At 40.0% G+C, this 15,824-nt stretch overlaps 1 protein-coding gene across 2 annotated transcripts in view; it reads right to left on the bottom strand.

Annotated features, from left to right (window-relative positions):
• EGFR (epidermal growth factor receptor) overlaps positions 1-15,824 on the bottom strand; it is a 199,332-nt gene that overhangs the window by 45,458 nt on the left and 138,050 nt on the right. For both annotated transcript variants that reach the window (XM_075212522.1, XM_075212523.1), the window contains exons 9-13: positions 15,241-15,373; positions 11,903-11,976; positions 7,391-7,481; positions 6,848-7,044; positions 6,124-6,256 (exon numbers count right to left, since the gene is read on the bottom strand). In XM_075212522.1, coding sequence (XP_075068623.1) covers positions 6,124-6,256; positions 6,848-7,044; positions 7,391-7,481; positions 11,903-11,976; positions 15,241-15,373 — 628 coding nt within the window. The remainder of the gene's footprint in view (positions 1-6,123; positions 6,257-6,847; positions 7,045-7,390; positions 7,482-11,902; positions 11,977-15,240; positions 15,374-15,824) is intronic.

The following is a 15,824-nucleotide window of genomic DNA, read 5'->3' as shown; positions in this document are numbered from 1 at the left end:
ATGCCCGCTCCCCCCTGCCCCCCAGTCCAGCCCGCCCCTGATTAAGCTCAAGGGAAATTAAAAACTGAGGCTTGTGTACATAACTATTTGGCCTCAGTAAGGGATAACAAAGCAAGGAGGTGATGATGCCTATGTACAAGTCATAGAGGGGGCAGGATCAAGGGGCAGACTATATAAGCACAAGGAGGAGTTATTTAGTTCTCTTGGGATTCAGACAAGCAGCCCTTCAAACCCATTCCTGACTGCTGGATCTGGTGTTCTCGTTGCCCAGGTTATGGTACTGGACTGAAGCTGTGTGATTGAAGGTGCACAAGTTCTGGTTACTGGCAGGGCTGTGCTGGTGTAACTCCGGAGGTATTATGGGCTACTTGGTGCGCTGGCCATGGTATGGTACGGGTGTGCTGGTCTAGTCTCAGAGAAAAGATGGGCCACATAGTGTGCAGGCTGAGGTATGGTACTGGTGTGCTGGTCTAGCCCCAGAGGTATGGTGTGCCACTTGGTGTGCTGGCCATGGTATGATATGGGTGTGCTGGTCTAGCCTCAGAGGTAAGACGGGCCACATAGTGTGCAGGCTGAGATATGGTATGGGTGTGCTGGTCTAGCCCCAGTGGTATGGTGGGCCAATTGGTGTGCTGGCCATGGTATGAAACGGGTATGCTGGTCTAGCCTCAGAGGCATGATGAGCTACTTGGTGCGCGAGCTTGTGGTTAAGTATGGGTGTGCTGGTCTAGCCCTGGAGGTAAGCGGAACCACTTTTGGAGTGGCAGGAGAACACTGTATAGGTGATAGGCAAGGTTGATTAAGCGCACACTGATGGTAGTGAGGCGTTTGGAACCCGTTCACCTCAAAGAGGCAGCTAGGTTGTGGTGCATTACATTAGACCAGAAGGGTTCAGATTCCAGAATGCCTGGGGATTGTTGTCCCAGTTTAAGAATAAGCTATAATGGTGCACTTAGGTAAAATGGCAGATAATATGGATGTCCCCAGAATGGGTAACTCATGGTGGGACATCCTGATTAGTATTGATTAGTAGCCAAGGTTGAGTACAGTGTTCCCCCTCCACCATACAGTGCAAGGTGAATTCAATAAACAAAGTTAATTTGCCAATAGGTTGGTGTTGTATCTCTTATTACATATCATAAGTGTTAAGGTTGAGGTAAAGGTTTATGGCTATATTATGAACTGTTAAGCATTTTAATAGTATTTATTAGTATTACAGATGTAATTGTATAGGAAAATACATACAAATTATGAATGTAGGTCTTCAGGAGGGAAACATCATTATTTTGACCTTTTAACGTTCCCTTTTCCAAATGTCTCAGATTAGAGGGAACTTTAGTCACATGACTGGTAACAATGCCTCCCATCGTACATAAGTGGGAAGCTGGATATGATATAATCAGTATGCTCTGACATCAATATAAAGCATTTATAGTAATATTGTTTGCAGTAATGTAAGCGCTATTTAGTTTTATATTATATACTAAAAAAATTTAGCCAGAGCACAATATGTATTCTGGCTTCAGGTCTGTGTTGGGGATTTATATATATATGTGTATGTATGCAAGTATATATATATATATATATATATATATATATATTCAAATAGTATAGCATATCGATAATGACTATCCCGACAAGACTGACCCCAACGTGACTATTCCGAAGGAGCTGGTTACAGACCCTAAGCGATGACGACTCCTCTTCACCCCGACAGCAGCCAATGACGATGAAGCAAGAAGGCGGCTGCAGCTGATGACGTCATGGAGCATGCCGACGAGATTATCGCTATTGTTAAGGGGGTGAGGTAAGTATGCACCCATGTACAATGTATTTTAGAAAGGATTATTCATTGTACATGGGTGCATACTTTCCTCACCCCCTTAACAACAGCGATAATCCCGTTGGCATGCTCAATGACGTCATCAGCTGCAGCCACCTTCTTGCTTCATCGTTATTGGCTACTGTCGGGGTGAAGAGGAGTCGCCATCGGGCAGGGTCGGGAACCAGCTCCTTCGGAATAGTCACGTCGGGGTGAGTCTTGTCGCTCTTCTCGGCATTGATACGTTGTACCATATATATAGATATATATATTGATTAAGCCCACACAAATGTCTACCTCCACTTAGTGTTGGGTACACTTTAAAGTATATAACTCTGTAAAGTATGAACATACATTTTTTATGCAATTTGCCTTATTATATCTAGCAGGTGACACTTTTAAAAGTACTGTCTCTGATGAGGTTCATCCAGCCTCCAAATGCTTTTTATAAATATCCAAATTGACCTTCTAAAATTGAAAAACCATGTAGTCAAAAGATGTTGACTAGATTTTAAAGAGCCTGGTTAAAGTTTTCAAAGGATATGTATAAAATTAAATGGAAAAGAATCATGCAACAATTAGGAAATGTGAGCCCATATGAAATATAAAACCTGCTCTCTAATTATACTTCTGTGCATTTATAAATCTTGTTGATGACATAGAAAGCCATATTTCCAAGAAAGCTAAAGGACAGGCTAAGACCAAGATTAAAGGCAGTTTTAAGACAATCAAGAGTTATGTGTTCAATTCATTTAGGCCTGTCTGCTAAATCCACAGCACATTTCTGAAACACCAGCCAGGTATTACGCAAATCACCATGACGCTTTCTGCTAAAATTAATGTTCTAATTATAAAGTCTGTTAAGAAGGTTTGTGGTGCTCCTTATGGCACATGATTCAAAAGACAAAGTGAAATACAGAATGGAAAGACTTGCCTTTAGCGACACTGAAGCATCTAATTAACCAAATGATGCTAAAATGCATTGGTGGGAATATTAAATTCTAGGAGTATAATATATATATATATATATATATATATATATATATATATATATATATATGTTGCATTTTGTTAAATATGAATACATATCAAAAGTGAACTGTGTAACATATTCAGTAGTTTTTTTTATACCTATAATTTACAATTAAACAATTATGTTCACATGCTTTTGTTTTGTGTTTTAAGACTTAAATGAATCAAGATTTATTAAGATTTAAATGTATGAATTGGATCAATATTTCAATTGTGTAAAGTTTTCCATTTAAATTATATATAAATATACATTTATAATATATATATATATATATATATATATATATATATATACACAGGGCCGGACTGGCCATCTGGCACTTCTGGCAAATGCCAGAAGGGCCGATGGCTAGATGGGCCGTGCTACATGCCCACCCAAGCAGCAGCGCATCCTTCCTGCGCAGGAAGGAGGTGCTGCTGCTCGGGCGGGCATGCGGGTGGCTGGATCAGATGTAATAAGGTAAGTGTGTGTGTCCATCCATCCGTGTCCCTATATGTTAATGTAGTGTGTGTGTCCACATGATAATGTAGTGTGTGTGTGTCCACATGATAATGTAGTGTGCGTGTGTCCACATGATAATATAGTGTGTGTGTGTGTGTGTGTGTGTGGCCTCATGTTAATATAGCGTGTGTGTATGGCCATTTTCCTATAGTGTGCGTGTGTGTCAGCAATATTTTAAATATAGTGTGTGTGTGTGTGTGCAGTATTTTAATATAGTGTGCATGCGTGTGTGCGTGCGTGTGTGCAGTATTTTAATATAATATGTCAGGGAAGGGAGGATCTTAATATAGTGTGGGAGTAAGGCTATTTAATGGTGGAGTGTAGGTGGCGGCTAATTATTTTAGGTGAGGTGTAGGAACCTTTAATTTAATGCTAGGGTGGTTTAGGGCTATCAATTGAATATGGGGCTAGTTTTGGGGTGGAGGGCTATTTATTAAACCTGAATATGAATTATTTATTGTCGTGGATGGTTGTGGAAAATGGCTGTATTTATTAAACTTTAATGCTATTTAATTTATTGCTGGGACTGTTTGGAGGGAGGGAAATATGTTTTGAGTAAATGGGTATACTGTTAATTTAATGTTGGGGCTGGTTGAAGGGAAATAGGTCTACTTATTAAATGTGAATATTATTATTGTGGGGACTGGAGGGAGGTCTAATTATAAAACATGAGTGCTTTTGTTTTAACACCGGGGCTGGTTGGAGTTTTCTAAATCTCATGTACCCATTTTTTTCAAAATAGGGCATCTAATATTTCAGGATCAAGACAAGAATGTACTGAGCTAAAGAAACCAGCTGCTACAAGTGGTGAAAGTGACCAAGACAGGTAGGAGAAGAGAGCAGGACAGTCTGCTAACTCTCCTGAATCTGGTGGGGCAGTCCTGAATTTGGGTGACTGTCTCTCAGTCAGGATTTGGTCCGACTGCAAGGACAGTTGGGAGGTATGTCCTGCTTCACAACGTACTGCTTGTGAAGGTAGAGCTGTGTGTTTCTAACAGTAGTGCCTGTGTATTTGACTAAAATGATAACCATGTTACATAATAGGGGCCCTGCTGTCTTAAATACCCTGGACCCCCTGAGCCTTAATCCAGCTCTGGTTAGGGAAATGGAACTGATAGCTGCTCCCAGTTCCTGGACAGGACACAGCCTGCAGAGCAAGCCGAGGAGCTCTAAGTATCACAAGATTTGGTAATCTCGTGAGACAAAGAGCTTCCCTGCTCACTCTACAGGAAGTTCCCACCCTGATGGATGTCAGCAACACCAGAAGCATAAATAAGTACAGTGGGCTGGGGGTGTCATAATGTGCCTGGGGGATGGCATGAGGTGGCTGGGAGGGCGTGATAAATGTAATGTTTTATTATAAGGTAAGTACCAATGCCCCATGTTGGCCACACCCACAACACCAGCAACACATAGTTTCTTTCCTGCTGGAACTGAGGTGGGCCTGTGTACTTTAAATGCCAGGGCTGATTTTTAGTCCCAGTCCGGCCCTATATACACAAGTGTTGAGTGTTTTAAAGTAAGTCAACATTTTATCCTTGTTGTGCTTCTTGTAATCAGCATTTGTTTGTCTATAAAGTGGTTGTCGCTCAAAGTGCTGTCGGAAAAACATCCCCAACCCGGTTTGAGAATGTCCAGCAGGAGTGTTAACATTAAGCTGGGTACACACTACAGAAAATTACTGCAGATGTGATTTCTGTAACAATTTTACCAACGACTGAAAGTACTTATCAGCATGCAGATTTATGTGTATACACCTACACTATTTACCGTCAGATCTGTGCTCTTCATCTCTCATAACCATCAGCTGAAAAGATGGTGACCCTGCACACCTCATAGAGATCTGCCTACACTGCTGGTCGTGGGTGCGTACACACTTCCACATTTGCTTGACACTGTTCCATTGTTAATCGCGATTATTTAGGAAGTTTATACAATCAAACGTTATGATGGGGTTTGGTATGATAGAACATGATCGTGGGAGTATACACAGTAATGTAATCTCTGACCAAACAGTTGTTTACTGTGTCATTGCTACGATAACTGGATGAAAATCTTGTAGTCTGCAGATGGTGACAAGATACACATCTGGTAACCACCTGTCACTTGCACCTCCAACACTTCTCTCATGCTGCTCCCTATTTATAGAATTCCCTTTCACACCCAATCAGGCTTCCCCAATCCTACAAATCTTTAGACATTCTCTAAAAACCCATTTCTTTTTAAAGATTACCTTTTCTCTGATGACCCTATTCATGTTAATACACCCTCACAGCTGTCCCAATCTCCACACTGGCTCCTCTAGTTTCAGCTGTGCCCTCTTCCAGTTAGCATGTAAGCTCTGTAATGAGCAGGATCCTCCATACCCTTTGTTTTCATGTCTGCATTTAGTTTGTATGTCCCTATTTTATGTATGTACTGTTTACCCTACTGTAAGGCGCTGCGGAGCACTGTGGTGCCTTACAAATAATCATAATACACCTAAGGCCTCTTTACCCATACATGCATTTCCTATCGCTTTTTAATGTAAGTGTATGGGAAGTGTTTGCATTGCGGCTTCTGTTTTTCTAATGCTGCCTGCTCCATTTACATGCAGTCACCACACTCAACTGACCACAAGCTCATGTTAGACATGTATGGTCACTGGCATCTAACGCAACACCAGTGGGTGGTCAGCCTAAAAGTAGTCAAAAAGGCTTTTGAAATTCTGAGTGAATGTAATTAATTTGCAGAACAAAAAAACAAAAATGATTATTTAAATTGTTACCCTGTATATGTGTTACATAGCGATACACATTCCTTTCCACGACTATATGCACGGCAGGAAAAACACTGAGAAGGTCCAGATCCCCAGCAGCCTTGGTCGGAACATAAATTGTGACAAACATTTCCATTGGCAACTAAAAAATAAATAAATAAATGTATTAAGCCCAATCATTCAGAAAATGTAATCCTCGTGATTTTTTACTTAACGTCTCCAATAAGAAATAGTCAATCAGGCAATGTACATCTTTTTAGTGCTCTATACATATAGATTGTGCCCCTATATAAGCTAATTGCAAAAAAAATATTGTGTGGTACGGTATTCAGTACAATAAGTTCAGCTCCACCTGTATTATTCACAATAAAATTAATTCAATGAACTCCCAGTTAGCAGTCGGAGTTATCATTATTCACCATGTTAAAATGGATGCTTAGAAGGGAGTGAGCGGGAGTACTAATTAGAAGCTGCAGGTTCTGTATAGGTCCCACCCAGAGTTACACAATGGCGGCTTTCAGTCAGGTTATGAGAAGGATGATAGAAAACTGTTACTGGGTACTGTAAAAAAAAAAAACCCTAGCCACCGCTCCCTTCACCCTCAGGAGCTGCTCCCTCAAGCCATTTTTCCTGGGGTTCCGGTAAACCATGCAGTGGGTAGAGTGATTTTTTTTTCACCTTACCCAACAAGACTACTTTTACTTCCATCACTGAATCACAAAAATTAAATTACCACATTCTTCTGGGCTTTTGTTATTCTCAATTTTCTTTTGCTGGTTTGATTTGAAGATATCTGTCCAGTTGATGGATGCAATATAGCAGAGATTTTTATTCCCTCGAAGTACAATATCACCAGCACTAATTTCTTTGAGTGATCGCAATCCCAATGATGTTACTTGTAGATCCACTAAACCAAGAGAGTATCTCCCACTAGAACAAAAGAAAGATGTATTACCATCTGCATCATGGATAGCCCTAACATTGGCTTACTTAGAAAATAAACCAGGGGCATGTAACCTTGTCTGCTGCAGGAAAGTGCGTCCGTTAGGTGAAACAGAGTCTTTCTATTTTCTCTACATTGAAGCAAAAGTATTTGCAGTATATTGTGCGTTTATTTTATTTGTATGTAGCTTGTATGTTTTGCTGCTGTTGCTCTGTATACCCTATGTGGCATGAATGTGTTAATTATTGTTTCAAAATCGGATGAACTCATTTACAAAATATAATTTGCTTATATACCACTAATTGTAAGTATATATAATGCAAATGTACTTACTGATGTTTATTTCTGCCTCTGATTAATTCAAGGTTTTCAAAAATGCTCAGATCCGTGAAATTTTCAGGCCACCACTGAATCAGTAAGAACCCTGTAAAACAATGGATATCATAGTGTTAGAGTAATCATATTTGAATGACAGCTCTTAAGGAGGATTACAGAATATTTCAGGAAAAACAGGCAAGTTGTGGGGATAAACTACCAGGAAAATGAAACAAAAGGTTTTATCGTGCTGTCATTTTTTAAGGTGAAATTCTCACAAAGAATTAACAGTGGGCTAATTCAATAGCAGCACTTTGCTTCATAACTATATGCCATGGTATTTTTTTTTTTAGATATCGCTACTTACTAATTGTCTCTTTGTTAATTATTTATTTTTTTGTCCTATTTTTTTTATGGCAGCCATTGTCTAATATCAGCAGCACTTTAGGCTAGTGAGAAAGAGAAACAATTTTGTAGACATTTAGGTAAAAAAAAAAAGTGTTACCTTCCACTGTTGCTTTTAAGAGGAGAAACAGCAGAAGTTTATTTCTATTCTCAATAAACAGTCACAAAGTAAAGAACCAAAAAAAAAAAGCGTCCCCTGCAAATGTGCCTATTTGTCAGCCGAGAGGACACATAGGTGCACACCAACACTCTGATCGCTGAAGCAGCACTTGTAATATCACTCTGAGGCAACGTTTGCAAGATTGCGGGTCCAACTGCAAAGGTACATGTTGGAAAGAGTAAAAAATGTCTCTTCAAAGTCCTTCCAACTAACACATTAGGTCAGCCCTTGGGCCTGATTCATTAAGGATCTTAAATTTAGGGATGTGCACCGGCCACTTTTGGTTTCTCGTGTTTTGTGTTTTGGATTCGGATTTGCTTGAGGTTTTGGGTTCGGATTTGTTTTGCAAAACACCTGACGAAAGGTTTTGGTTCGGATTTAAGGTTTTGGATTCGGATTTATTTTGAAAAAAGCATAAAAAGTGCTAAAAACCACAGCACAGCACAGCACGAGATATAGCAGGACAGAGGACCACCTAACACAACCTCCCTCTACCCTGATCAATGCCCGAGTGAAGATGGCGGCGGCTAGCGGGGAATTTATAGAATGCGAGTATCGCGAGATCCGACAGCGGGATTATGGCTCAGAGCCTCGGTTTCAGTTTTGCAATTGGCGGGAATACCCGGATCTGTCTCGGATCTGTCTCGGATCGGCAACGTTCGGGTGGGCTCGGATTTCAGATATCCGAGCCCGCTCATCTCTACTTAAATTAAGAAGTTTCTTATTTAAGTCTCCTGGACAAAACCATGTTACAATGCAAGGGGTGCAAATGAGTTTTCTGTTTTGCACATAAGTTAAATACTGACTGTTTTTTCCATGTAGCACACAAACACTTGATAGCTTATTTCTACACTGAAATTTAAAGTTGATATTTGTGTGCTACATGAAAAAACAGTCAGTATTTAACTTACCGGTATGTGCAAAACAGAATACTAATTTACACCCCTTGCATTGTAACATGGTTTTGTCCAGGAGACTGAAATAAGAAACTTCTTCATTTAAGATCCTTAATGAATCAGGCCCTATATTTTTATTTATAACTTTTGTTTATTCTTCCTAAAATGCTTATTGGATGAACTTCACTTATGTCTTATATTAATCATAAGCATAAGGAGAAATCAGGCTCTTTAAAACATGTTGAAAAAATTGAATCAGAAGCTAAAGAATCAATATCAAATATATATAAAACCCAAACTGGGCTCAACAGTCCAGCTGCTGTCCAAAAATGGTTCCCTATACAAGACACACAGATAAATTCACAACACAAGTTTACAGGTGTAGGCACTACAAGCCCCATAAATCCAAAAGGCTTATGTAGGGAAAGGATAGTCCACTTTAGCAATCACCTGTTAATGAAAATTCTGTGACTAGTCTCTTAGATGCAGATTGTATATATTAGAGTGGCAGCGATGACATGCGTGTGAAAAAGCAATTACAAAATACTTTACCAGACGTAAGTTACTAGTTACCCTTATAACATTGGTTTTGGTGAGGTTTCATTCACAAGCTACATATTCACGTACTTCTTCCCATTGGGATAATGTTATACACAAGGGTTTGTACCTTTTGTATATTGTGTCTTTATTACATGTGTCACTATGGTGTATTTGAATGCTTTTTACATTGGTGGAGATGCACAGAGAAATGCTCTCGCTCATATAGGGGCACATTTATCAACACTCGCAAAATATGAAAAATAGTTTTCAATCCTTATCGCATTGATAAGGATTGAACTATTTCTCATATTTATTAAAAAAGCAACACAGGAACAGCAGTTCCAAAAAACTGCTGTTCCTGTGAAGCGGAAAACATACTTACTACTCCATCTTCGTTCCCGAAGCAGCATGCGATGAACGGGGCTTCTCTTCTTACTCCAGTGTGCATGTGCCGACTGAAACCCTCAGGCATGCGCACATACATCTCTACTCTCGCTCTGCAACTATAGTTGCAGAGAGCGAGCAGTGAGTGACAGGGAGGGATCATGTGATCCCTCCACACATGCGCTGTTCAGCTCTGCTCTTCGGAGCTGACAGCACTGAAACTTTTCATTTATGATAATGTATGCCAGCTTCAGCTGACGTACATTAACATGATTGAAAAGTTAATTTCCTTTATTGTTAAATAGCGTTACTGAGCACTCCCCATATACTGTTATGGGGAGTGCTCAGTAAAACGATAGGAGATGCAAAGCAGTAGATATCTATGATATCTGATGCAATGCTACAATCATAAATAGCAATTTAGTGTTTAATCCCCGAAAACTGTTGTTTTCGGGGATTTTACAGGGGGAAAACCTTTGATATATAGGCCCCATAAAGCGTGATTCAAAGATGCAGTAGGTGTGCTGCTGAAAGTATAGGCGTTTCCTTATCTTCACTATGTCTGAAGACATGTCAAAGGAGAAAGCTCTGCGGCCTCCCACTCAACAGGGATAATCCCTGCTAATGCTCTCGCTTTACGCCTTGATTTCAATCTCCTGTCATAGAAAATAATGGGGTCTATTTATCAATCAGACAGAGAAAATGGCTGTTTTCTCTAGACAATGATACCGGCACTCCCCATCCAGTTCAGAAAAGGGTTAATGCCAGAGAAATCAGAGAGTTCTCCAGCCTTAACCTATTTACTGCTAATTAACAATTTGCTTTACTCCGCAATCTCAGCACGGCGCTGCTTACCATTTTATAGAGGTCCAGTGCTGTGAGTGAGACTTTGCCGGATCTCTCGCTGGGTACCGTCACTTTGCACATGTGCGGACTTTATCCACATGTGCACAATAGCTACACAAAGAGTGATTGATCACTTCCTCCTCTGGCTGCAGGATTAGTCTGCCAACGAAGGCTTTCCAATAATTTTTAGAATAGGGGTTTTTGCCGAAGCTCGCTAAGCAGCCCTGGCATGTTAAATAGTGGTGGTACTACATTTAGTATGGTACTATAATATGTAAATTCCACCCCTTTCTAGTTCAGCAACTCGGAATTGTCTGTCCAAAATCGGGACAATTGGAAGGTATGGTGATCTCGGGTCCAGAACAAGGTCCCATGGTCCATGTCAAGGACCTACTGTACGTTTCCGTACCATTGGGAACATTTGTGCAGATGTTTGTGACTGCTAAATAAACTACTGAACGTATTTAACAATAAAAATCAGAGCTATGTGCATAGAATGTGTTATCAGTGAGAGGAAGGGAGGGATACAGTGTGAGTGGTATACTGTGCTGACCATATAACAATGAAAAAGTTCCTGGAAAACCTGGTTAGAATCCTATTTAGTACCTTTTACAAGTCAATTGTCTCTCTCTGGGGCCTATTTATCAAGCCCTAAATTATGCAGAAACAGCTTTTTACACATAATTTTGGCATTTTTAATTAAATTAGCTTCTTAACAAAAGCTTAACGCAGGAAGCTATATTGGAGATATCTCCTGCACTAGGCAATTACAGTACAATCCAGCAGTCCCTTATAATACTGAATTGGGACTCCAGTGTGGGCAAATTTATCAAGCTCCTAAAAGCTTAGCTTTTAGGAGCACACCAATGGCTAATGCCATCTGAGGATGGTGTTAACCATTCAATCCTATAGGGAAAGCATCATAGGAGGTAGATCTTCACATTCCTCTCCCCCGTGTTATGAGCGACCCTAGGTTGCTCATGCGCAATAAAGATTCCGGGTCAGAACCGGAGATGTCTTTAGAAAAAGTCATCACCAGAACAGCCTCCTGTTAGATGCGCTGTCCCGACATGACTTTAACAGTAAATTGGCCCGTTAATTTGTTTGTGTGTAACTGCTATGACAAATGATTAGGTTCTCTAGGAGCTACATTTTATACCACTGCTATGAATGCACAGCAAGCAACAGTTCGAAAATTCAATAACTCACTTTGTTTAATCATACACTTTATAATAGAATAATTAATTTATAGATCCATGTGATATTCAGTACTAAATGTTCTATTCTCTCTGAACTGACCTTCTATTTCTCGTATAGTTCTAAGGATGTTCAACTTCTCTGGGTCCAGCTTCGGTGTTTTGGTGAAACGGTCACTAAAAGTAGATAAATGTACAAATGAGCTAATTAACAATGCATGTTTGTGAGTTCTTCTTTTCATTTAATAAGAAACTTGAATGATAAGTGAATGGTTATCTTAATGACATCTCACATTAATTTCTTAATAGACATATAATTATTAACAAGTTATATACTATATAAACAAATGTATCAATTGAGGGTTTATAAATAAGCATGTAAAGTTAATGTCAATAGGTGTCAACAAGAAGAGAGCTTCTGAGCCATCCTTGTGCCACCAGCATCATCAGTAATGTCACCTATGTTTGTTAGATGCACCCACAACCTATTGTAACTGTAACTGTTCTGCATTTTAAAGCTAGCCTATACTTTTCCATTAGCAGTATACAGTATTGTAAACAGTGGTCAGGAAACCAGGCCTACGGCATTACATGTTTTTTTATCTGCTGCCCAATCACCACCTGAATAGATATGTCTGACCCTCCTAAAACGTTAACCTCAGCATCACAAAATTGGGTCTGACACGGTTTTTAAGTCTCAATTAATGCTATAATCTGATCTATGTTGTATACACAGTGTTGTTCCCAGCGAGATGTGTTGATCACTCAAAGTTTGACAAGTGAGGCTTTTAGGACAAACGCACTTAAAGGGCGACAGGGTTTGTAACAAGCTGAATAATTACCTTGTGTGGTTTAACATGGGGTGGGTACCGACCAATGGTGGCTCACGTGGGAGGGACCTTTGATAGAATATAGCAGGCTGTACTTCCTGCTTGGCTTCACTTGCAACACGAGATCCCACCCTCCCATCCCTCAATTTATTTAGGTTTTCAAAGTGGGGGTAGGAAGGCACTGCGTTCAGCGGCTGATTAATGGGCGCACAGGTAGTTGGTCGTAGGTCACTGCCCCCTTTGAAGCATCAGTAACTCCTTTTGGTCCTTCGGTGAGGAGGGTCCCTGTTCGGCTCGGTGAGGGAGGGCAGTGTGAGTTGTAAGGGGCAGTCACTCTGACGCCAACTCAGCGCTAAGTATGTAGGGATTTGTTCCCCGTGGTTTACGGACTTACGGCGGTTTGCGCCAGTCCACTAAGTGATCTTGTGTTATCAGCTCGTGAGCTGTTCCGCAGTGCCCTTTCTCCGCCACCATAGGTTTAGTTAATATAAAATCCTTACAATAAAATTTCTGCCATTTTTTAATAACTTATCCAGGTCTACGCGTCTTTATTTGCATGCAAATGTTTAAAGTTTAAGGTTGATGTGAAGTTTGTGTGAACATACACAGTGAGCCCTTTAACAACTATTTTGTGTAAAAAAGTTCTTACAGTCCACGTATTGCAGCTTATAACTACCAATGCAATAGGGTTCTTTCTCTATCTGTTGCATGTAGGACAATGTAAATGTACAGTAACAACTACAGTAAAAAGTTCAGAATTCCCATAAAAACTACGGTGTCAATCAGGTTCACTGCAGTTCTATGCCTGCAATGTACTTTGATCTATATTATCTTACAACATTATATATACCCCATACTTGCCAACTTTTCCACGTTGGCTTCAGGGAGATCCTGGGGGAGGTGGGCATGCGGAGGCGGGGCTTGAAGCATCACATCATTTTGGACCGCCCACTAAACGATTGTCACAATTTTCGGAAATTACAGCAGGGGGTGGGGCTAAGGTGACACGATATTTGCGTCATTAAGGCCCCCCACCCCGCCACTTATCTATTGCAGGGGCGAGAACCGGGAGGTTGCCCTGCTCTCCCAGAAATGCGGGAGTCTCCCAGACATTCCGGGAGAGTAGGGTTAGGGTACTATGCGTTAAAGAAAATCAACTAATGAATCTCTAGAGACTGAAGTGTCTTTTCCATTTCTGTTTCCATTACTGAAGTCATGTTGTCTTACCTATGAGTCTTTGATTAAATCTTGGTCTCCATGAAAATGGCCACCATAGGCATCAATACATGGACATAGGACACAATTTCTGAACTGTGTCATCATGCCACAGATGGTGAGGCCAACCATTTCTTGCACTGGCTCAGCATCAGGGAGAATGCCAGACTCTTCAGGGAGTGAGGGAGATCACCCCTATTTCAGGGAGTCTCCCTGACATTCAGGGAGAGTTGGCAAGTATGATATACCCTGTTAGTCTCAACTACATGTACTGTACTTTCAGTGTTCAACTTATGATATATAATGTAGTTACTTTGACTCTCAATATACATTGCAATCTATGTGTTCAGGAAGCATTGTATTAAACTACCACTGCAGCGGAGTTCTTGATCTGTTGTTTTTTTGTCAATATATATATATATATATATATATATATATACAGTGAAAGACAGGTCCCTACCAGGGATAAAACATGAATATTGAGTGTGTCAATGACAAAGATACCACTTAGCTTGGCTCAACTTGTGGTGTGGAATGGAGACGAGTGTTATATTTGTTATTGACACACGCAGCATGGTATACCCCTAATGGGGACCTCTCTTGTATTTATACGTTTCCAAAAATGCAACAGATCGAGATCTTGAGAGCTGCAGATAACAATCTTATATTTTGATTCAGTGAAGCTGGTTGTTTATATGACATGCACATAAAAATTTCTAAGATTTAAGATAATACCCATATATTATGTACACTGGATGAGCTGTAATAAATAGTATTACACTCTACTTTCTCCTTTTTTTGTTAAGGGTATGTGGAGAAGTCTGAGGGGGAGTCTGAGTGGTATGTGAGGAGCATGTCGGTAACATGTGGGGAGCATGTGGGGACGTCTGAGTGTCATGTAGAGACGTCTGAATGTCATGCGAGGTGCATGTGAGGAAGTCTAAGTGGCATGTGGGGAGGTTTGTGTGTCGTGGGGACGTCTGAATGTCATGTGAGGAGGACTGAGTGGCATGTGAGTGGCAATGGGGAGGTCTGGGTGGCACAGAATCGGCATGTAGGGAGGTCTCAGTGGCATGTGGGGGAGTTTTGGAGTACATGTGGGATCTGCAGGCAAGTGAGGGCATTTTGTGTCAGGGTTTGAGGGCATGTTCGCTATTTTGGAGTAAGAGGGTGTGGGTGAGTGATTTGTGGGTGCCAAAATGGTTGTTCTTTTCTTTTTGAAATAAAAAGTTACCTGTGGCCCTTGAAGTATATTAGGTTGTCCATCACAGCTCTAAAATATATTTTGTTTTTAAAATAAGTAAAAATGGAATATAATGTTCCTTTAAATGTCACATTTAGCTCAGTCCATCAAATACACTTATAATTGTTGAATATGAGAAAATGGATAGCATACCCAATTTTTGCTGCATACAGAATGCTTATACTTCCTTGGACTTTGGTGCAGTTTGCAAAAGAATCAATATTTGAAGCGTTTATTGATAAAACATCTGTTAGGTTTCCAGCTCCAATTCCTGTACAAGTTACATCTGAAAAACAACAGTTTTGTTTATATTCATTTAGCAAACGACAACATTTTCACTAGTCTTGTTACCTCTAAATATAATATAATTTTAAATTGTTAGTTGTTTTATATAGCTTATGAGAGATAATTAGCCTTTGTGTATGATATTGTTTTTGATGTTAACTAACAACCTGAGAAAATTGGTAAGTTTTATGCCATATTTCCAGCTATCATACTTTACAAAATATGTAAAATTATAGCAACCAATCAGATTGTAGTTATCATTTATTTAGTACATTCTACAAAATAAAAGCTAGAATCTGATTGGTTGCTATATGCAATATCACGACTTTTCAATCCTGCTGGTAACTCTCAGCTTGATACATTTAGCCCTAGGTGATTATTTTCCGTCTAGCAGTGGTAAAAGTCCATCTACACTGGTGTCAGCAATTTTATAAATGATTTGAAGTGTGGCT

This window comes from Mixophyes fleayi, chromosome 5 (genome assembly GCF_038048845.1).
Source record: "Mixophyes fleayi isolate aMixFle1 chromosome 5, aMixFle1.hap1, whole genome shotgun sequence".
Taxonomy (NCBI): Eukaryota; Metazoa; Chordata; class Amphibia; order Anura; family Limnodynastidae; genus Mixophyes; species Mixophyes fleayi.
This window is presented reverse-complemented; position numbering and strand designations above follow the sequence as displayed.